Source organism: Podarcis gaigeae, assembly GCF_964106915.1.
Source record: "Podarcis gaigeae genome assembly, chromosome: 6".
NCBI lineage: Eukaryota > Metazoa > Chordata > Lepidosauria > Squamata > Lacertidae > Podarcis > Podarcis gaigeae.
In genome coordinates this window covers 55,651,760-55,676,196 of record NC_139682.1, presented here as the reverse complement: position 1 = coordinate 55,676,196, position 24,437 = coordinate 55,651,760, and the positions used below count along the sequence as shown (strand labels likewise).

At 40.9% G+C, this 24,437-nt stretch overlaps 1 protein-coding gene across 6 annotated transcripts in view; it reads right to left on the bottom strand.

Annotated features, from left to right (window-relative positions):
* Nucleotides 1–24,328, bottom strand: part of LOC310846199 (uncharacterized protein) — a 36,865-nt gene extending 12,537 nt beyond the window's left edge. For 2 of the 6 annotated variants that reach the window (XM_083742337.1, XM_083742341.1), the window contains exons 1-2: nt 21,230–24,328; nt 13,173–13,298 (exon numbers count right to left, since the gene is read on the bottom strand). In XM_083742337.1, the coding sequence (XP_083598463.1) occupies nt 13,173–13,275 (103 nt within the window). In that variant the 5' untranslated portion in view covers nt 13,276–13,298; nt 21,230–24,328. Of the gene's footprint in view, nt 1–1,560; nt 1,733–13,172; nt 13,457–21,229 lie in introns of those variants that run through there. The other 4 variants (XM_083742336.1, XM_083742340.1, XM_083742339.1 and 1 more) reach the window with 3 other exon arrangements.
* Between the last annotated feature and the right edge of the window lie 109 nt (nt 24,329–24,437).

The window sequence follows — 24,437 nt, the reverse complement described above, 5'->3', positions numbered from 1 at the left end:
TATGATTGTCATAACTGTAAAAGCCACATGATGCCTTCTGTCTCTTTTTGTCACACATCACACTCTAGCTTGACACAGAGACACGGTGCCTAGACAGGGTCTCCATGAAGCGCCTGTTTTAGGAGCTATGCAAAAAGGGGGACTTTTTCTCTCAGCATCCCTTTCATCAATAAGACCAGTAACCACTAATGGTGCATGTGGTGAGGCAGAGCCCCCCTGCTAAAAGAAGCATTGCTACAGCTTACCACGCTGCTGGAGCTGGGGCAGTAGCGAGCCATTGTGACCACCAATCTGCCACACCCCTTGGTGCAACCCCATGGCCCAGTGCAATCCAAGCCATGTCTGCTCAGAAGTAATTCCTATTGAATTCAATGCAATACACTCCCAGGTAAGTGGCACCAGGATTACAGCCTTACGCCCTGGTCCTCCTGCTGCTGATGGACTCCAACTCCCATCAGTCTCAGCCAATCACAGACAATGGCCAGGGACGATGGGCATTGTAATCCAACAACATCTGGAGTGCCACAGGTTAGACCAGGGGTCAGCAAACTTTCAGCAGGGGGCCGGTCCACTGTCCCTCGGACCTTGTGGGGGGCTGGACTATTTTTTTTGAGGGGAGGATGATGCAAGACCCCCATGAGCCCCGGTGGCTGCTTACCTGTGTCTTGCGAGTGGCAGGGGCTGGTGGCGGTGGAGGGACGATGAGCGGCATGCAAAAGGGCTCCGGAGAGGGGCTGGTTAAAATGGCAGTCGCTCGAACGCTGCTGCTACTGGCACCAACAAAGCTCAGCCCCCTTCCTCTTCTAGGCAGGGCAGGGAGAAGCCAGGAGAAGGGAGGGAGGAGGCGCCGCCACCACCGCCATGTGAGGGAGAGCAAAAGTATGTGCTTGCTGGTGATCCATGCGGTGATTCCTGGACCATCCGCAGGCCAGATCCAGAAGGCAATTGGGCCTGATCCGGCCCGCAGGTCATAGTTTGCCTACCCATGGGTTAGACCCTGAGGGAAGTTACAATAAATTATATTTCTAATCAGCTATCACAGCAGCCATTAAAATATACCCAAATCAAGAGGAAAGCCTGCCTATAAGGAGATTGGAACTGCCAGCAGTTCCTTATTTGGTAGGAATTACTATTGATTTTTTTCTTGTTTGTTCAATTCAGATTTGACTTTGTATCTATTTGAATTCCACCATGGGTCTGGCAGTTGTATCTAACCGATAATGATTTTTGTTATGTCTGAAATATAAAGTTTTCTTTAATTCTCAGGTTTGAAAGTCAGAGAGTGACTCTAGATTTATATTGTTGGGAAATGGCAGTGCCTATGAAACTTGGAGAAGGTATTGAAGTCAATATATACCCCTGCCATGCTTATTGCGTTGAGGGCAGGGCACTAAAACCTCAGCCCCACCAAATAAACGCTACCCATAACTTAAAGCCCTTACCACACAGTCTTCCCATTTTTTCCTTTCAAATACCAGGGACAGGGTGGGCAAGGAAGGAGCCCCCTAGTTTCATTTCGCAAACCCCATTCCCAGCTGTGTCTCTATGCCTTCCTCTCACCTGGCCACACTTCCCAAAGGACAAGCAGATGGCCCAGAACAGGAGACCCTGTGACTGGCACCAGAACCAGCAGTGTAGCCATAAGGGATCTAGGGCTCAGCATGGCTTCCTCCTGGCTGGTGTAGAGGTAGAGTTGTTGTTAATGGTATGTTCCACAGTCGTCGCTCTGTGATTGTTGGAATGGAACAGTTTGAGGGGGGCCTGACAGTTGAAAACAGTTGGAGCCTGCAGCTGTTATGGTTATGTTGTGCTTGGCTCAAAAGAAGTGATCAAATCTCTCGTTAATATTTTCATTACCAGTTTACTGCTGCTACAGACCACCCTAAAAGGAGCAGCCTTTTCTAGAGCTTTTATCACACAGATCTATAGGGGAGCCTTTGCAACTCCCAAACACACTTGAATTCATTGGGCTGTAATAATCAGCGGGGATGCTGATAGGATGGAAAATCTCTATATGGAAATACAGAAGCAACTACATCACCTACAATGTATTATTCCTCTGTGTGAGTACCTGGGAATCTGTGGTGGAGAGAAGAAGGTGGCAGGGAAAGATGAATGGCATTGCTGAGACACAATACCTCAGCAGTAAAGACATTACTGGCCTAGAAGATCAGGGACTGCAGTTTATGGCTGCATTCCTAGTCCCACTTGCCTGGAAGTAAACCCTATCAAACTCAACAGGATTTATTTCTATTATAGAATAGGCATGGTTAGGGTTGCACTGTAAAATACAGTGTAGCCCACCTAGTAAGCCCACACTGGAAAGATATGGCAACAGTAATGCCTACAGCTAAGAAAAGCTTTCCTATTTAGGAGAGAATGTAAGATGGCTGAAAAGCTTGTGGTCCTGATTTTACAAAAGTATGGATTTCTGTTTGTCTGCTGAATCAGATTTAAGCAGGATGGAAACAATGAAAGCATGAGTTAAAGCATTTACCCCTCAAACTAGTTTGAAAAGCTATGTGGAAGCACAGCGATCCTGCCTAAATTAAGAACTTATTATCAAAGGGAAGATTGTCACAGAGGGATATGTCATATTGTTTAATGCTTCCAAGGGAATTAGAGGAAATGTTTTAAATTATCTGCTTTAAATTATCAAAATATTTAGTACAAAACACATCCCTTATTTCAATTTTCGTAGGGTTTCAAAGTCGTGTTGTTCATACTATTATGAGTTTTTTGAGGGAGGCTGTATGCCTGAGCCCCTTCTAATTCCTAGATCCAGCATGGATTCAATTCCTGGAATAGCCAGGCTAGCTTCACAAAGGAAGCGGCTCTGTGCTAGACAGCAAATGGGTGGGACCCTCTTCCTCAACTTGCTGGTAGTTAGAAAGACAAGAGCCAGAGTTAGAAGGTAGAAGCAAGGCTACAGGCTGGGCAGCTGGGAGATAGAACCAGGCCTGATTTCTGCTGGACACTAAGGCTGTGGCTATGGGAGAAAATATACCCTCGGGTGTTAATGCTGTGAACCCCTTCATCATAGGTTCAGGCTGTATATATGTGTAAATAAACCATATATCCTAAAGACACCACAGTCCCCATTCCAAGGAAACACAAACCCTGGGTAAGTACCTGGTCCCTCTTGAATCTCATACCGCTCAGAGATTGTGGTGGCATGCAAAAATATGTTAATGTTCCATTACTTGCAAGAGGAATCACTCACTGATGAAGTTCTGCTGCAAAGATTTGGTATTGTTACTGGCTGGGAAATAGAGAAACAGTGGAATATGTCCACGAAAGGAATGCTGGTGAGCTCCCATATAATGGCACAAGTTTCTGCTGGTGCTGATTAAATGACTCCTGAAATTATGAGCACCACCAAGAAAAAGAAAAAGAAAATAAAGGTGAGTCAGTGGTGAAGATTTCTGCTATCAAGGGGACCCCTAAAGAACTTGATATCAAAGGGTAGCAACCAGTCTTAAGTCCATCAAAAAAGGGTTGTGTGAAGTGAGGAAGCTCTAGGTGTCAGCAGGTTAACCCAGAATATACTTGCAACCATTGTTTCTGGTTTAGGAGCAGGAAGCACTACCAGGAAGGATATCATTCAACCCAATAAAGTTAAGCAGCTGCAGGCCAGCAAATCACAATGTTACTCTGAGGAGACCCAGAATGACCCAGGCATGTCAAAGGTCTCAGGCACAAGCAGCATGTAAGGTCAAACACATGAATCATCTACTGTTGAATGCATTATTAAACAAAAGTGCAATGAATGTGAATACGGGAATAATGAGGTATCAGTTCTTATGTTTGTATGGTAAGTCATTGCTCATTTTATATTGCATTTGTTAGAGATAATTCATGGATAGATAGATATAGTGAGGTATAACTGGTACACTCATTTCCCAATCCAAACTGGCAATTAAGGGATGGGGGTAAACCTTTTCCTCCAAGCTGTCTTCCTAACAAAAAGCCTCCTTCTCTCAAAGATGCCCCACAACCAAAACATATGACTGTGGCAATCTTGCTGGCTAATTCCCTGGCCTAACACACAACACCTGATCCACAGTGTAAACATTACAATTTGGACACATGACCCAGCAAGCAGGCTGTAAAAGAAAAAGCACAATTGGGCTCCATAGAGAGCGTTCACACTTGATGACTTTTTTATTTACTTAGGCTCAGACCTCCTGGGCCTTCTTAACATAACTCCAATTCACCCCACTTCATGGCCGATATCATCTTAAGAAGGATTTAAGCCCCCACCCCCCCAGTGGTGCAGTTTTAATTCAGGCCTAGGCTTGCAGGAGCTGCTGTTTTTAATTTTATACCTTTTACATAAAAATTGCAATCATTGATTTCTTGTCATGTCCAGTTTGGCCCATAATGGTCTCACTACCATGGAAGTTTTTTTGACAACTCAAGCCTCTTCATAGCTGATTTTAAAAGACTTGTGAGCATCTCCTCTGAGCTCCCAGAAGGAAAACATGATTGCTGATTTACTCCCAAGTAAATGTGAACAGGATTTCAATTGCTGTTTGAATGGTAAAACTACTTGTACTTTGAAAAATCAGACATCTGAAAAGTTTATACAACTAAACTGTAGCAGTGTATCTAAAACTTTAAACAACACTCAGAGTCTCGTGTAAAGGAAAATTATTCATGCAGGAAAAATACCACCAACCCAACAGGAAACCCAATAGTCATTGAAGAAGAGCCAATACAAATACCCCCCAAAGTCCCAGCCACTCCAAGAGCAAGCCGTAATACACTGTGGCCCTGCCATATTGACATAGGCTATTTCCCCGACAATTCCTTGGATTTCATAACGGTCTGGATTTTTAATAAACGGGTAATTCCTGTTCAGCTTTACAGAGGGCTGAAGACTGCCATGAACAGTGGTGAGTAGCACCACTGACCAGTATAGGTATTATTTTCCACAGGTATGTAAAAATATAAAGATTTCATCTATATATCTTGCCATACTAGACCTGATGCAACATGACAAGGAGCCAAAAGGTTGACTAAGATTGATAAGCCAGACATAAACATAAACTTATTAGTAATTAGAGGAACAAAATTACCATTGTGTAGGTCTTCTGGGAAAGACTTTAGTGGAAAATGTACAATGTAAAGGAAATCAAATGCCTCTTAATTGTTAATAACTTTCACTTTTGTCCTCTAGAACTAATCGGCTTGTTTTCTGTTTACAGAGTTCTCTCCATTTTTGTAGCTTTTCAGCCTTTTGTCATCTCATTTAGGAACATGGCTTCAAGAACCGGAGTTCAAATAACCCTAACCCTAACATAGATTTTCATTCTATAGCTCTGCTACTTTAGTATTGAATATAATGTACAGTATCATTTCTGAAATAGTTAAAAAATATATACCAACTGCAGAGTGGTGATGATCTTAACTGACTTTTACCAGTAGCTTTTTATTGTCCACAAGGTGGTGCTCTGTCAAACAAGTAATAAAACAGAAGGGGATATGATCTTGACTCTGGGTGTATCATGTTGTTCACTCTTAAGCCAAGGACTGTAATATTACACACAAACACACACACACACACACACACACACAGAGAGAGAGAGAGAGAGAGAAAGAGAGAGAGAGAGAGAGAGAGAGAGAGAGAGAGAGAGATGAGAAATGCATAATGTAACAACAATTTATTAGACATAAACACACTGTAAAGAGCTATTGTTAATGATTAATGTAAATATTATAGGGAATTGAGATATCATTTAGTTTGATTTCACACCCACCCTATCCCTTAGGCTTAAGATGACAAACATCAGTTTTAAAAACTGCATTTGCAAAATGCATAAAACATGGAATTCAAACACTTACAAACAGAAAACTGAAATGGCTCTGCACTCATCATCAACGATCACTACAATATGCATTTGGGGGAAATTCCTAGCCTAAGCTTTGGCTTGTCACCAGATACAAAGTTCCAGCATAGGGATCAGCTGCTAATAACTTGTCTCTGTGGGCCCAAAACAATTCAAACTCAGGACAATTTCAAGAGGTCCATTCTCTGTTAAATATCAAGTTTGCATATGGGAAGGTGCTTGCTAGGTAGTATAGACACCAAGGCGTTCCAGTTTAGCACCTATCCAAATGGTGCCAAGTGTGTGCCATTTTAGCCATACTTTTTTAAAATTACCATTTCATTATCACTCTTTTGCCTTAAATAAGTTGAAATATTTAAGCAATAGTGCTTAATTTTGTAAAGTACTTTAGCACATATTTAAAAACCTAGTAAGAACAGTGTGTGTGCACACGCAAACACAGAGCCTTTCCAGTTAACACCATTTTATCAACACATGAATCCCCTCCCCCACTTTCACTGTTTCCTCCTTTATGCCAAAGTATCAACGATAGCTTAGAAATTTAAAGAGCACTTCAGAAAGAAAGCAGAGAGAGAGAGAGAGAGAGAGAGAGAGAGAGAGAGAGAGAGAACTCTCAATATGTGAAAAGAAAAGTGCAATTCCTCATACAGCTTGCAATGACAAAATAAGAATAGGCCAGGACTAAGTGCTACCAGATCTGGAAACACCCACAGTCTCTATGACTATAGAACGTTTTTTACATGCAACAATTTAGAAAAATAATAATTATTGGTGATAGCTTACTTGTTTTATACTGCAGTGTATTTCACAGTAGTGAAGTTCCATGGCCAATGCTTAGTGCAGCACAAAAACTTTAAAAAATATATGCATATTGCTAACAGGAAGGAATTTAGAGTTGTAGCAGCATCCTGTAGGATGTGTATATTTCATTTTGATACATGATGATTTACAGAGGGCTGTGCTTTCAGCTATACGTTCTAGTCATTGTGGTATTAGGATTACTGCGGCTACATCTAAACACAGGAAATAAGTACAAGTATATTGGTAGATATGATATCTATTTCCCACTTTTTAAAAACGAACTGTTTCAATGTCTACATATTACAATTAAAAGAAATGGATTATAATTTGCAAAAACAGGTCACCAGCAAAAAGAACTAAAGAACACAAACTGGGAGTCAATTTTATTATAATACAGTGGTACTTTGGGTTACATACGCTTCAGGTTACATACGCTTCATGTTACAGACTCCGCTAACCCAGAAATAGTACCTCGGGTTAAGAACTTTGCTTCAGGATGAGAACAGAAATTGTGCTCCGGCGGCAGCAGGAGGCCCCATTAGCTAAAGTGGTGCTTCAGGTTAAGAACAGTTTTAGGTTAAGAACGGACATCCGGATCGAATTAAGTACTTAACCCGAGGTACCACTGTATTAGCATTGATTTCCAGGCTGAGAGCAAACTACCATTTACAATGGAAATGAATGACTATACATCTGTTTTTAATTACAAATAGCAGTGGCAGGGGGGCAGGAGAAATTAGGACTAGCCTGTGAGGGGTCAGCCGTTTTTTCTCTGTACTTGGAGCCTCTATATATCAGGAGGAAAACACAAACCCCACATCAATTTCCCTTAGTAGCTAATATCATAATATGCTGATGCTCAGAGCTTATATAGAAATCAAGGAGAAAGGAGACAGCCTGCCTGCCGTCTAGGTACTGCCTCTTTAGTGGACTCATGGTCAGAATGCACTACATGTGTTAGCAGCATACAGTTCTTAAAGCAAATAGACTTCCAGGAGCCACCTTGGCTGAAGAAGTAAAAAGGCAGTAATTTCAGAGGCAGTAGCTGTTGGCACAGACTCAACTCAGGGACAATTTGGTCTTGTCAATACTGCCGTTTGTTTCCTGCCACCCTTACAAAAGGGGATTCCACTACAGCCATATTGTTATAGAGCTGTCATTTCAGTTCATCCCAGTCACTCAACGGTTCAGCAACCCAAAAGAGTCTGAAAATAAAACTGTAACACTGTAAATATGGACATGAATACCATGGATAGAAATATTCTTTGTGTGAAAACTAGGTCTCCGTAGATGCGTACATTGTATCTTGAATTTCTGTTAAGGCCTATGGCTACTATGCAGATAAAACCAAACTAACTGTATTAATTACTGAAAAGCTGAGAAGCAGTAGGAGGAATTAAACACAGTGCTCTTCCAACCACTTTGTTGAGGGGGAAGGAGAGCTTGCACTGACAGTGTTCTAGGGAGAGGAGAGGGGAGGGTTTTTTTTGGGGGGGTGTACAGGATGCACAGAGGGAAGAAAGAGGAGAAAGCCCCATTGCATTATCAGGACTTGCTGTGCTGACTCCCACAAGCACACCTAGTTAGTTGAATCTGGCCCAGTTACTGTACATTGCAAATTTGCTTAATTTTATTTTTCCCCCCTAAAAAACACAAGAGTAGTATTCTAAGCCTACTACATTGTTAACAAATCATTGAAACCTAAATATTGTTTTTGTCTATTCTCAGTAGAACCACTAGTTACTAATATGACACAAATGAGATAAACTTCACTCACACAGTGCCAAATAATCTATGCCAGTCAAATGACAAACTCTACTGACAACAGGTATTGTTAAGCGCATTGTTGCATATTTTATGCTGCTTGACTCATCTTAAAAAGTGGCATCTGATAAAACCCACAAGCCGACTCAGTGACTAGCTTGGGATACAGGCCCAAGCAGACTATTGACTGATGGCTCTTGACAGTTTCTGGTGAAGTAGATCAGTTTGATGCTAGACTCATCGTAGATAATTCATACTCTTATCCATAGGCCTCTGAGAATTAAAAAAACTGAGCAAATATCATGAGTAGGAAGGAGACCATTTTCTCACACTGCTACATGGGAACAAGGCCCAGGGCACTCTGATGTAAAATAAAACATACACAAGGGGAACTATGTTTTATATACATTGGGGGGTGCCCTGTCAGTTGGGGTGCAAAAGAGGCCCTTGTCTGAACTGCCAGTGGAGGTTGGGTTGGACCTCTCTCTCTCTCTCTCTCTCTCTCTCTCTCTCTCTCTCTCTCCCTCTCTTTTTTCTTGTCAGTTAGTCAAGGCATTTCTTTTCTGGCTTCTGGCCTGCCATTTTCAAGAGTATTTAGTGGACTAGACTCCTGCCTGAGAAGTTTTTATCCTCAGCACTTGTCTCTCTTTATATTTTAGTAGTTTATTCTTTTGGGGTTTGTTGTAAGATGCCCAAAGTATTGCTACTGCAAAAGGAGGGCAAGGTATAAATTATCAGTACTGGGAAGTATCCAACTATGCCCTGTCAGAGCAAGGATTTATGCTTAACACCACAGAACTCTCTCTTCCTCCTCCTGCCTGGTGCCAGATTTACGTATAAGCTAAACAAGCTACAGCTTAGGGACCCACTCTCTTGGGGGCCCCAAAAAAATTTAAAGGAAAAAAAACCTGGGTATACATAAAAAACAAATAAAACGGCTTTAGATACCTATTAGGTCCATAAATTACACTACAGCATATATTCAACACAAAAAAACAGCAACAATTTGTTGTTGACAAAGGACAGCTGGACATATAAAGGGTCCCATTACCTTCAGTAGCTTAGGGCCTCATCAAACCTAAATCCGGCCCTGCTCTCACCCACATGACCCACACTCTCCCCAAATCTGTTCTAAAGGGCTGAATGAAACTCAACCCCAAATAACAATTGTTGCTGTTATTATTTTCAGACCAAATATTCAAGATAGCAGTTGAGATACAACTTTAAAGGCAGTCGATGGCTTTGTTTCTCCAGAACCTTCATTGTGTAAGTTACGTTTGTGAGGCTAGCTATGAAACATCCCTCTGGGTTCATCTGCCTGCAGCTATCATAAAGCTTCTTCAGCCTTGACTCTCTTTGCATCAAAGATTGTATAGAAGGACATAGCACTGATGTGTATGCTTCCTCTCACCAAAAATATTGAGGCCAAATGCAACTCTCTTAGATCTGCTCAACTGGTTTCATTTCAATAATGCTTTCTGTTTTAAAGTTACAAGGAAAACTGTCAGTAATCTGCTTTTTCACAATCTGCTCTTTTTTATTTCTTCACTTGAAAAGACAGTATTCTATAACAGTCTTTGTGTGTATGTCAGAAATATAGCTATTGCATGCCCTGGGGAAATATAAACAATCTGCCATATGGCTCATTATTGTTTTTGTCATTACTAGATTCCCAATAGCATATTTCTTCATTTGACACAATTGCCAAACAGAACACAATTGTGTTATTGAGATTATACAATCCATGCAGACAGTGTGTGAAACCCTGATTCTTAGACTTTCCTCTAGCTTGTGTAGCTTTAGTGGTTTAATAAGCAACTACACTGGTGTCTCAGTTCAAGTACAAATAGGTTTTTTATGCTTCAAGGAAGGGGAAAGGGCATATTGTATACAGCACTTGCTATTTTAACCTCCAGAGTATTTTTTTTTAAAAAATTGGCATTGTATAGGGTTTTTAAAAAAATAGAGAATAAGGCTCAAAGGTTAATAATGAGTACATACTCTATGCAAATAAAAGCACGTAATATAAAATGTATTGGGTTACTGTATTAGAAAAGCAAGATATTTCTGAAGTAATGTACTCTTAACAAAGGCCACTAAGTTACAGTAACTCTTTTTCTCTTGTTAAACTAAGTAACAAAAAACTTCTAGATGGCTTTTCTGGCAAAATTATATTCAATGTGACATGCAAACAATTGCTATCACTAAAATAATAAATATTAATTAACCAATGTAATCACTAAGGCCATGATCCGGCACACACTAGCATTTAAGCAAACAGGTTCGAACAAAATACAAAATGTCCTTTCTCATTTTGTGCTATTTTATTCCTTTTCTGTTTTTTACAGTGGAATAAATATAGTTGTTCTATATTATAAAACAGCAGCAACATCACACCAAATATTTTAGAGATGGTCAAATGAGTTTTATCTAAAAGTTTCCAAAGTGACTCATGCTGATATTTAGCAGTTATTGGGATTTCTTTTACTATTCAGTTCTTTGTGGAGGAATGACCAACTGTTCTGATCTCCATACATAAAAAAGGATTTTGCACAAAAAGGCAAATGGACATGATAAATGGGTATACAATTGCACATAGTGCTGAGAAAGTGGAAAAAGAATTTATCTTCTCCCCTCATAATGCTAGAACCCAGAATCATCCCATGAGGCTGAACAGTAAGAAGCTCAGTACATGTCAGAAGGAAATAATTCTTCTCACATTGTACAGAATCCACCTACACAAAGTGTAGTGATGAAAACCAACTTGGTTTTCTTTACTAGGGGATTAGACAAATTCGTAGAGGATTAGGCTATCAATAACTACTGGTCGTAAGGGCTACATCGGTGGCAGCACATGTGATGCAATGGAGCCACCCTACCAAAACCAGCATTCCTTACTCAAACAGGGAAAGGTGCTGGTGAGGTTGGACCTGCACAGTGGCACCAGAGAGGCTGCCACTGCCCAATCCAGCATTGCCGCAGGTGCACCTGTGTAGCCCTCACCTGGCTGCCCCACAGCACATCCAGGTAAGCTGCAATGCTGCCATGTTTGAAGCATGAGTCTGCCCCATAACAAACATCACTACTGGTTTATATATCACCCATTAACAGAGGCAGTACACATCTGAATACCAGTTGCTGGTTGGGGAACATGAGCAAGAGACTGCTATTCTTCCCATGTCCTGCTTGTGGTCTTCCCAGAGGCATCTATTTGGCCTCTTGGAATATGAACTAGGTAGGCCATTGGTCTGTTCCAGCATAGTTTTCTTACGTTATTAATTGATTTGAGATGTTTGTTTTGTGCATTTATCTGAAAAGCATTTTTTTCAAAGTGCCATACTCTTAAAAAAAAAAAAAAGTATCAATACGATGCAGATTGCTGTAGGAACACATTAAAGTTTATGCGACAAGTGTACTGTTAATTGACAGTAACCAAGCATAAAAAATGAATCTTACAAAGCACTGTTTGCATTATGAGTGTATGCAGATCCAAAGCATATACTGTGTATTCTCTTGTTATCTCTCACTATTACATAACAGCAGCAAAACAGGGAATAACATAGCTGTGAGCGGAATCATTTTAACTTGAAATGACATATCTCCAAGAGCTAGGCTCTGTTTCCACCCCCCACCCCATATTGATTTTAACAAAAGAAAGAAAATGCACATAATATAAATAAATAAATCAAAACTAAAAGAAAATTTAATTCCTTTTCTTTTTTTAAAATGACAAATAGTACCTTGAGCAGATATGAAGCTCCCACAACAGAGTTGTTGTGAGGATGAAATAGGGAGGTGGAGAACCATGTACACCACCTTTAGATGGTATATGAATGTAATAATAAATAAATATTATAAGAGGGAATGTCTAGGAAAGCACACACTTGCCTTTAGAGAAGATTGTCCTTTAAAAATAAATCCAAATGGTTTTTCATATTGGCCAGTAATATAGATGTACAAAAGTGAGAAAGGATGTGAAATACGATGTAGTAATCTCCCAGACCTTTGGTCACAGTGATGAAAACTAGAGGAAAAGCTCTCTCTCTCTCTCTCTATATATATATATGCACAATGAATATACTCTTTTCAAACTGCAAAGCAAAGAGCTGTGGAAAGCCCACTTATCAATGGTACTTAGCTTTGGGGAGGGAATAATAAGGAGCTGGTCTGCGCTGCATTTTTTCCTGAGATTTCACCACATATTGGGGTCATGAGTCAGAAATGCACAGCGCCACATGAAATTGTTGGCAAACTGAACTCATGGCAATGCACTCTGATGACTAGGGTACCTTGGGCAACCCTGTAACGCTGCTTCAGTCAGCCCACACTGCTGTGCTTCCAGGGTTGTGCGAACTGACCTTTAGTTCCATATACATGCCATTTAGGCCTGGGTGCCAAAGAATCTTTATGATTGTTTTTCTTTCTTTTTTTAGATGTAATGCAAACATTAACACCTGCATGGCTCAAGTTAGGTTTCTCTAACCATAGTTGAGCAGCTAAATGAAAGCCTGATTCTTTACTGTGTTTTTTTACAGACACCTTCTGTGGCATTTATAAGAGGAAATCTCTTCATAACAATCCCATGAGCTGCGTCATGGGCACAGCAGTTCACAGGACCAGAAACGAAGACCCTGGCTCTGATGCTATGACAACACAACTGGTATCTTTTTCCTCCTATTTGGGGTGAAATGGGCCTTCCTGGCCAATCTGAGCTAGTGAAATCCTAGGCTTTTCTGGGTTGATAAATTTGGTTACCTGACAAATAGCAGCAGAGCCAAATAGTACTGGATTTGTTGATGAAACTGTGGAACCTGCTTTTTTCAATGCTGTGGTTACAACAACCTTTTTCAGATTTCATTCCTTGCTCAATAAAGCATCAATCTGTAATGAAATAATGAAAGAAAAGCCACTTTAAATGAAAAGGAAATTGGCAGCAACAATTTGTAAAGCATGTTATAACTGTTTGCTATCCTTCTTCTCGAGTACACACTTAGTAAATTACTGGAACATATTGTTAGATGAGTTATATATATTGGGTGGTATTTTACTAAGTATTTTCAGACAAAACAATTTTTTCAAAAAATATTTATAGCCACTTTTCCTTTTGCTCTCTTATTTTATCATCAGAGGAACCCTGTAAGGTCAGCTAGTGAAGTTCATGCCTGGGATTTGAAGCAGAACAGATCCAGGGAAATCAATTTATTTAAGCAACTCAGTGAGCCAGTAAACCACCACCCTTTGTAAAATGCAAGTTTTAACTGGGAGCAAGTTGAGTGTGGCTTCTCTAGAGGCCATAAAGAAATTAATGAGGGTGATAGAATGGACTCAACAGTATATAAACATGGCTGCCAATATGCCTTCATTCAGTTTTAATATGTCCATTCAGTTTAGTTACTAGTTGCTACTATAGAGCAGAACAATCCTTACAGGCATTGTATGAAACAAAAAACAAACAGAACTAAACACCCAGAGGTCTGTATAGGCAAGATGCTAAATGCGGCTTATATACGTTTTCTTCTTAACCAGATATCAGTAATCCAGACTGACAGAATGTTGGCTCCTGCTACTTCTCTCATCCCCATGGTCTTGCTCCACCATCCCTATTTTCTGTTATGGTGGTATGAAAAATGAGTGCAATTGGCATTAAACAAATTAGTTAATTTTTAGTTAATACAAAAGACAGTATTTCACCAAATACAGTGGTACCTCGGGTTACAGATGCTTCAGGTTACAGATGCTTCAGGTTACAGACTCCGCCAACCCAGAAATAGTACCTCAGGTTAAGAACTTTGCTTCAGGATGAGAACAGAAACCATGATCCGGTGGCGCGGCAGAAGCAGGAGGCCCCATTAGCTAATGTGGTGCTTCAGGTTAAGAACAGTTTCAGGTTAAGTACAGACCTCCGGAACGAATTAAGTACTTAACCTGAGGTACCACTGTACATAGGTCTATTACAAATAAAAGCTAATGAGGCATTAAGGTTCATCCAATTACTTGATGTTATTTTTCACATTCAAGGCCGCAGTCTTGCCTGGAAGTAAGCTCCAATGAAACCAGTGGGACTTGCTTCTGAGTAAACATAACGGACAAGACTCATGGTTTAACTGTTTTTCAAGCAACCAAAACCGATGGCCATAATCAAAAACATCTTCAGAAATGAGCAGCTTCTTACCCTGTACTGCTGAAAACAAAAGCTCTGTTTGATATTTATGAAGATTCCCACATAGAGATGGAGCTGATGAAGCCATTTAAACAGCAACAGTGAACCTCTCCTCTCAACCTTACAGGAAGTTGGGTTCTCAGAATTATCGAGGTTGCATATTGCAACTCTGCACATGTATATCATTGCTTTTCGAAGCACAGCATTTCTTAGCACTGCTTTGAGAGGCAAAGGCTCAAGAATTAGTTTTCTAAAACGTTTGAATGTTTTCTTCTTTCCTTTTTTTTGTCACAGTAAACACTTTCAGGGATTTCTACTTTGAACAAAAAAAGTTTTGTTCCTCTGTTATCTTGACATTGCACATTTCTTTATTATGCAGTAGCTAATAACTGCAAATCCTGTGTGTAAAAAAAGAATAGGCTACTTTCAATCTGTGGAAAGTTTGACCTCAAGGGCATAGAAACTGTTGACTCATTGTTTTTACTGCATATACTATTAGCCCTTTGTCACATTCTGAGAATGACATCATCTTCATCGCAGTTAGTAGCAGGTACTGAGTAAATTAAGAGCCCTCTGCTTTGCCAGGTTTTTTTTTAAAGGGTATACTTCTCGAATTAACAGTATATTTCTAGTTCCACCACTTTAGGCTATTATTTCTGACTAATCACATGTAGGAAAAGCTTGTAATCAGAATAGGAGTTGCTCAGAGTTTTCACCCTCCCCCACTGCGCATTCTGTTGCAAAGATCTAGACTTCTAGGCATGTTGCCAGGGAGAGCAAGGACTGAAGGATGAGTGCAATTGTCAGCACTTGCCTCTGCAAAAGAGGGTGGGGTTTGAGAGAGGAGAGGGTGGGATCTGGTGCAGAGGGGACTAGGTCTGTACCCTCTTCATGGCTGAGCAGCAGCAGCAGCAGCAGCAGCAGCAGCAGCAGCAGCAGCAGCAGCACACCCTGAGCTCCTCCCAGAATCTGTTTACTTGAAGCACAAATGCTTTCCAAATTCTTGCTGGTCTCTGCATTAAAATGTAGGCAGAATCAAAAGTGGGAGACTTTGTCAAGCCGTGCACATGCTATGTCATATAGCAACTTGACAGCAGTGGAAAGATACTGCATTCCAAAGGCCCAAAACTTGAAAAGGATACGGACAGTGCCTTAGAGCCTTGTTTTACCCTTAGTTTAACATGTCTTCCAAAAATTACATTAAAGAATGTTATTACAGGTTGCCTGGTCAAAAAGCGAGTCAAAATAGGAAATGCCAATTTTATGGTTACCCATAAAAGACTTACTTTCTCTTGCCGGTGAAGATTTAACGTGAGCGAAGCTTGGGAACTCTGTAACAAATAGCCTGCTTCAAACTAAAAGTCAATCTAGAATGCCAAATCTAAAAATCATAGTGAGACTGGTGCTAAGTTGCCATTTATGCAGAGACATTTTTTCATGGAAGGAGCCTTTGAAGATCTTAAACTTCAGTGGCAATTGCACCAACATATTTTGCTTTATTCTAATACTTAATTCAATGATGACTCTTAACAGCTGAGGCTATTAGCAGCACTTTGGCAACTTTTAAGTTTTTCTGGCATAATCCCAAAATAATGGTATAGTTTGAGATTTCTGGTCTAAAAGGCTTTTAAATAATTTTGCACAGGTTTTGTATCCCACTTCTGTCAAAGGAAAAACAGTGCTCTAGTCCAATAATCTAATTATACAATGACAAGATTTGGAAAGGGCCTAAATAAGCATCTTCTTTATCATTATTTTTTTTAAGCAGTAGGTTTGCTAAACAGAGGTTAACTGAAAATATGTGTGAGAGCATGTGCATAAGTTACTGAGGCAATTGTGTTCCCTTAGCTGTAAACTGAATAATATACCAGAATGGGGGGGGGGGGACTGCACTCATTTTAAAATATGTTGCTTCCTCTTTCCTGAGCACTGAGACATACTGGGTAGCCTTACTAGAGTCAGTTTCCTTCAAAAGAGATAGAGCAAAAATCTTACAGTATATTTAAAATGCTTTATTTACAGATTTGCAAGTAAGTAAGGTATGATGAAAAGAAAGCAGTAAGCACAATATTCATAAGGCAGAAGACAATCACATCTCAACTACTGGCTTACATCGCCTGTAACTGCATCCTTTTTAACCTGCCAAAATGGAAGAAAGTATTCTAACTTCAAGAAAGTTAACTTGAAGTGCTTTGCACCACACAGAACTGTTAAGAGCATCAGGTGGAAGTTCTATTTGCAACATCCTTGTCTTGGCCACAATACCATTTAAGGCAAGTTCTTAATAAGTGAACGCTCCTTGGAGTTAACATCTGTGCATGGGCGGGGCGACCTTTGGTATAGAACTAAAATACTAAGATTTAAGCATCACTCCCTTTCTCTCATAGACATCATCAGAAACACAGTAAATTAGTCTCTGAATGCAATTAATATCAACATGATAATAATTCCTTTCTCCTTTTCTTTTTTACTGCATTAAATTTCTGTCCCAAACTTTCAGCACACAAGATGCTTAACTATAAAAATATCCTGAAGAGCAAGAAACAGCAGAAACAATATAAATAAAAACTTGATAGGTCAGAACTAGTAAAAAAAACAAAAACAAAAAAACCTTTCACTGTGACTTGAAAGATCTAAAAGGCCTGGGAGAATGAAAATATATTTGCCCAGCACAATAAAGGCAAAAAAGTAGGCCCTGGCAAGAGCTCGAACTTTCTAAAGGCATGGTGCTACAACTGAAAAGGCCCTTTCCTCAATCCTCATGCAAAGTATCTAAAAAACTGGAAGCACCTGCAAGAGAGCTTCAAATGACAGTCAAAGAGATTAGCACATGGTTTTGGGGTTTGACCAAAAACAGTCTGGGCTGCCTTTCTAATCAAGCAATACAGTGATCTCTTTTGCTCAACTAGCTGTTGCTTTGACATGAGAGCGAGAAGGAAAATTCCAAAGCTAAATAATGTATGAACGTTATGCAATAGGGTGTTATCCTGACCCAAATGCAGGTATGTTTGTTTGCAAAATGGCATTGTATGCAGCTAGATCTATACAGGAGGGAAAAAATGCAGTAACAGACTTCTAAATCATGGGCCAGATGGGGATGCTTATCATAGTCTATCAGGTGCTGTAGAGCAGTGTTCCCCAACCTTGGGCCTCCAGCTGTTTTTGGACTACAATTCCCATCATCCTTGCTAGCGAGGGATGATGGGAGTTGTAGTCCAAAAACAGCTGGAGGCCCAAGGTTGGGGAACACTGCTTTAGAGGGTGTCAGAATGTACCGAATGAGGTTCACTGCCCCATTTGTGCAGGCAGGGGTGACAACGAGGAAGGCAGAAAGTTCCCCAGCAGCCCCCATGTTTTTCAGGCTACATGTGTTTCTCGATAGCAGCTGTGTTCTGTTTATTATCAACTGTACTATGAGGTACAATATGTGATATTTAAAATGCACTGCTTTTTGTAATTTAATAATGAATAAATTCAAGAAGGGGCCATTGAACCTTGCTGTGGCTCTCCTCACTCCTGTACTCTAACCCTGTTTAGGGAAGCATTTAATGTTTAATGTGTTATTGTATTTTTAATATTTTGTTGTAAGCTGCCCAGAGTGGCTGGGGAAATAATAATAAATAAATAAATTTTTTATTATTATTATTATTATTATTATTATTATTAACCCTCTCCTTACCCCCCCCAAACCCACTGGCAATACTATTCCAGAGTGTTTTTCCACATACACTGGTCACTGCTTTGTGTACATTTGGCCACTTGTAAATCACATAATTAACAATACATGAACAACTATGGAACAGGACTGTTTACATTTTCTTTTCTCTGTATCTCTGTGGTATACAAAGAGGGTAATACTGCCTTCATCTGATAAAGTGATTTCTTGTCCGTGAAAGCTTATGGTACAATAAACGTTGGTGTTTAAGGTGCCCTAAGATTAATTTTTTGCCTCATAGACTAACATAGTAGTACAGAACTATATCTGCTCCCGTGAACGGCATCAGTTATAGACTCACAGAGTTGTAGCGTTGGAAAACACCATCAGGGTCATCTAGTCCAACCCCCTACAATGCAGGAATCTTTTGCCCAACGTGGATCTTGAACCCAGGATCCTGAAATTTAGACTCTCTTGCTCTACCAACTGAGCTACAGGTGACTTAATTCTCATTCAAATTGTGAACATATAACTATATTCCAAAATGGGCTGGGCATATTATATCTTATGACAACACTATTCCCCCTCTAGGGAAGACCTATGAACATACTATGGTAAAAGCTACTGCTCTTTGTCTCCAGCCACAAAGGGATACATATTAAAGTAAATAAGATAGTACTTAATGTACTCAAAACACCATTATTGTTTTCTAATACCTGATTCCATACACAAATAGGAGGTAAGTACCACTTATTTTAATGGAACTTGCTTCTAAAAGCAAACATGCTTAGAGCTATAGCCTAAATTAGAAATATAATAGCTTGTCCCTCTCACCTAAAAAATACTGTTTATCTTAATCCATGTTGTAATCAATATTATCAAATGATAAAGGCAGGCTTCAAAATCCACTACACTACACTTAAAAGAGGATAGGAATCTGGATCTCAAATAGGTGCTTTACCCCCCTTTTGCAGTTTTGTTTGCCAGGAGACAGCTATGAACAAGTAGAACTGAGAACCCCACCAAGTGTAAATTCTATTAAACTGTTTTTATTATTATTAAATTGGGCTTTTGCTGACCAACTTTCTTTTTCTTATTGGAAGACCTGTTTAAGAATGGACTGTATGGGATACTGAGGAAATTTTAATTAATAATCCAATAGTTCTGCTTTTCCTCGCTTAACCACTGGAAACTTTTCAAACATCGTGCATTCCTTGTTCAGCAGCAACCCAAAATAGAAATAACAACTGATATTTGAATAGACAGTACTGCCAAGATGCAGTCTCTATTGTAATCCTGGCTATAAGATGTCACCATGCAAAACGGATGCAGGATCACCTTTGTACTAGCACATATGTAGGAGAAAATGCCCTTGCCAAGGACATAAATAGGGCCCAAATGCCATGTATTTCATTTAGTATAAAACTGAACAGGAAACTTAAAATTCAAGGCCTGAAATGGTGTTTCCTACTTAAAGCTCCAGTAAAATGGCTGTTACTTGAATATAACTGTTTTTGCTCTGAGTTTCAGAAACGGGGGATAAGAAAATTTGAATTACATGTTACACTATATTGTCGTCTAAACTCTGAAAAGAATTCCACTGCAAGGTTGTGGAGCTTATCATCTTAAAGGCAACTGTAGAGTTCTTCAAATGTCAGCTGCTGCAGCACTGCAGTAAAACTAAATATTTCCTTAACGCAAGTCAGCACGCTCCAGTACTGACCTTTAATACCAACCTTTCTCCTCCCATGCCTTGAATCCGTTAGCTGAAAATCCTTATGGTTATAAAACACTTAATTCTGAAGATTGGATTGTATCTCCATCTCCCCCAGGGCTTATGTTACATAAATGATTACTACCTTTATTGAACTATAGTATAGTAAATAAGAAAAGAACACCAACTCTGTGCTGGATAAACCCCTAAATCTGTTATTTCAGAAGTAGCAAAAATTGGAACCCCAGAATACTGACTCTTCAATGAAAATGAAATTTAACTAGGAGCACTGAATTAATCAATTGAGCTTTCAGCTTACTTCTCAGTTGCAATGCCGTTGAGAGGATAGGCTGAAGAGAATAGGTACACTCTCTTCCCAACAGTTAATAGTCTTCATGCTTTGGATATTTCCCCCAGATGTAACATTATGTCAGTTGATGCCTTAAAAAGAATAGGCACTACCCTCTGATGTTAATCTGGGTTTTTTTTTTAGATTTTGGGGGGAAAGCTCAAGTCCCAAAGCCATTAAGGGGTATGGAAATGTGCATGTTTAATAATATCCTGCTTCTTAACACTGTTTCTCACTTTAAAAGGTGATGCAACAATGAAAGCTTGCTTAGAGTGATATTTGACAGTCAAAACCTAAACTACGTTGGCTACATCCAGGTAATTCAAAGGTGCAAAAGCCTTGGAATCTTATTTCTGGTTGTTTTCTAAAAATGGCTTGGCATGAGATCCCACAGATTTTTAACCACCCTTCATTCCTTTCAGCACCCCATTTGGCTCTTATCACTTGGGCATCGTCTTCTCAGGATGGTGACAATGACAAGCGAGCATATTTCATCTGGAATTTGAACTGAGAGGGTTCCCCGCTGTTTATTTATTGAATCAATTTGAATTTATTGAATTAATTAATTGAATTAATTTTATAATGAATGATTTTAGAGTGTTTTTGTGTGCTGTACTTTTGCACTGTTTTATTGTTGTTAGCAGCCCTGAGCCCGGCATCGGCTGGGGAGGGTAGGATATAAATAAAATTTATTATTATTATTATTTATTTATTAACTTGGCACTAATGCTGGGAGCAGAATTTGACATAAGCAAGTTAACCTGACTTCCAGGGAAGGCTGCTGTTTTATAGGCATGTAATATTATGACTTGATGACATCATATTTCACATGTCAAATCAATATTAACGTTTGTGGGTCAAATTTATTTTTATTATTATTATTATTATCTGTAAAGCCAGAGTAACTTTAAAATAACCAAAATCAGAAGAATACCTCACTTGCCGCAAACCTGAAGACAACGCTGCTTCCTTTCTCTCTCCACGGGATGAACCCGCCTCGAGCAAGGAGAGGCTGCCGCCGCCGCCTGGCATCTCTCATAGTTGGTTTTGGCTTTCCCAGGAGGAAGAGGAGCAACTCCCGCTTCCCAGAAGTGCGCAAATGCACACCGCCTCCTCCACGGCATCTTCACTGAAGGAAAACGGCGGAGGGATGGAGTTTCTTCTCCAGAGTTTCCGGCGTCTTTGGCTTGGGTTGGCGCGGAGCGAGGGCGGGAGGGGAATAACAACCTCTCGCCCGATCCTGCGTGGCAGCAGGTTGCAGAGGCGACCTGGGAGCTCCTCGCAGCCAGGTGGGCCAGGCCAGAGGCGAGGCGAGGCGAGGCGCGCGGCCTCTCTCCCTCGGGGGTCTCTCCTGCCTCGAAGAAGGGGCTGCAGCCCGCTCACGCCGGGCAAGGGGCGGAGGTGAAAGTCCCGCACACACCAGAAGGGCGAAGCCTGCGGAGGAAAGGCCGGCAAAGCCCGCGGAGGAAACCCAATAAATAAAATCGGCGAAGGCGCGGAAATTTAAAAATGTTTGGACAGGAAGAGCAGGGGAAAAGAAACCGTCAAGGGGAGGGACGGGGGGAAAGTAACGGTCCAGAGGCTGCCTCTTCTCCTCCCCTTCGGCCGCTCGGCTTCTGGACACGGGTCGCGGGTGGGCCCCGTCTTCTGCCCTCGCGCCACCGGCCACACGACCACCGCCCGCCGCCGGCAGATTCGCTCCAGGAGGCGCGAGAGGAGGGAAGGAGGCGCGCGGCGGCGGGCGCGTAGGCCATGTGAACACCGACATTTTGAGCGCCTTGCCTCTGGGCCAGAGCGGCTCTTGGGGAAAGAAGCCGGCCTGCCATGACGGGGTGGGATCCTGCCCCCCACCCGCTTACAAAAAAACAAACAAACGGATTTATTAAGCGGGGTGCAGGTTTCAGGAGCGCCATAGGCGGGCAACTGTTGGCTGTTATTCCTGCGCCATACCTGGCCTGGTGGAACCGCTAAAATTACGCTCGTCTCCTTTGCGGGCGGAGAGCACCCAGGAAGGGCGAGGGGTGTGGATTTGTTCAAATGCTTGGGAAGCTGCACGTTTTCAGTTTTGTGATCGAGCAGCGCGCCGTTGCCAAGCCTGTCATGAACCTGGACATGAACTTTATATGCCACCCGGGCAGCTTTTTTATGCGCGCTTACACCCCGTGGGATCTAAGGGCTGCTAGGTGTGCTGAATGTGCATTGGATCGCTGCCCGTTTTACCGGAGCATGCCATGTATTGACTCCCACGCACACTCACACCCAGCCTTAATCGCTCCAGATTTGACTTGCACCTCCATCCTTTTATTTAGAAGCAAGTGGCGTTGCTTTCAGCTGAACCTGCTCCCACTAAGTCAGCTTCCCCTAATCCTAAACACACTTTCTTGGCAGGAAATCTTGTCGAAATAAATGCCACTTTCCTTCCTAAGGCTAAGCCATACGAGTCCACAGGACTTTTCTGACCTCATTTGCTCTCCCATGGAAGGAAGTTCTGCGGAAATCTATTGGTCCTGTTTGTAAACGCTTTTCCTGATGGTGCTTTCTTGAAAGTAAGTTTAATGGAAACTTTTGCTAGTTACTTTCCAAGACTACAGGAGTTATCTTGTAGCAGGCACACGCTATAGTGCGTGCACGCACACACCCCTCCGCCCAGCGCATCGCAGCCAATTGACATTTTCTTCATCCCTATCTATATTATTAGACTGTTTATTAAACATTAACCCCAAGACATATGTATTCGTATTCGATTTCAGTGTGTGTGTGTCGGATATTTGGTTCCAAGGATCAGCACGCTAAAATAAGCACCTCTTGGGCCACGATCCTGCGCATACACTAATGGGGAGTGAGTGCAATTGAAAGGCTTGCTTGCGAAATATGGCTTCAGCTTGCTTACTTGGCAAAACGCGCTCTTAAAATAATAGTGTTCATGGTATTGAGGATCGTTGCCACTCACCCTTCAGCAGTGCTCTTGGGTTCGTAGCTTAAGACTGCAATCCTATACACACTTGTCTTTATGTAAGCCTCACTAAACTCAAGGGGACTTACTTCTGAGTAGTCATGGGAAGAACTGGGCTGTAAAGCACTTTTTAAAAAGCCTAACATCTTCAATTGCTTATGCAATATTTTATAAAGGTTGGTTAGGTCTGTCTGTCCTCATGACTAAATCCACATTCTTTGCTTTTAGACGGACAATATCCAGGGCAAGAGTTCTTGTCGGCTAAAAATAATGCTGAAACTTTGGGGTTTTATTGCTTGTTTGAAAATGAGTGTTCCTGTTCTTCTGGCCTTACAGCCCTGGAACCGTAAAACTCATTTCTGAAACCACGCTGAGTTCATAACGTTTCTTTTGCGCGAATAATGCAAAGCAATGACAAATTTGACTATATTTTGTGTCTCTCCGTGTTTTGTTTTTGAACCCATTAGCCAACTCCTGTCGCTTGTTAAAAGGCCTGTCACTATATATACCACCAGCTTCGAATAGTAATAGTTTAGCTTTTTGGATAACCAAAGCTAAAACCTTTAAAGCTCATTAAGCCGGTACAACTGCATGCTTAACCGACCAGAACTCTTCACTCCCCTTTTTAAAAAAATAAATAAATAAATCAGATTCTTTATCAAATGGCAAATCCAGGGTTAGCGTTTGGCTTCTGGTTTGCTTTTAAATGGCCCCAGTTTGATTTCACAAGAAAAAGAGACCATTCAGTAAAGGATATGATTGGGTTAAATTCTGGCTTGCAGTAAAGGTCGCTGTTTTTATTAGCGGTGGAACTCGCTGTTTTTTAATCTGACCCTTCTGAAACCTCGGTTCAGTGCAGAATAAGCTCGTGCAGTTCAGATAAGACACTCATTTCAGCAGAGAACAAAACTGTCCGGAGCCACTTCTAAAACTCTTTTTTTTAAAAAAATGGGGAAGGGGGCAAATATTACCAATTTCTCATGCCTAATATTACAGTTTCGCAGACAGGGAAACGACACCGGGCTGGCTATGTTGCGCTCTTGGAAGTAGCAACCCAAAATCTTGAATTAAAACACTTCCACATTCCCCCATGTTTATGATAATCACATCCTTCAATGTGTCCTTTCGTTCACAGGGCCACACACCCGTCCTGCGACATGTCCGATTTTTTTTTTAAAAGAAGTTATTT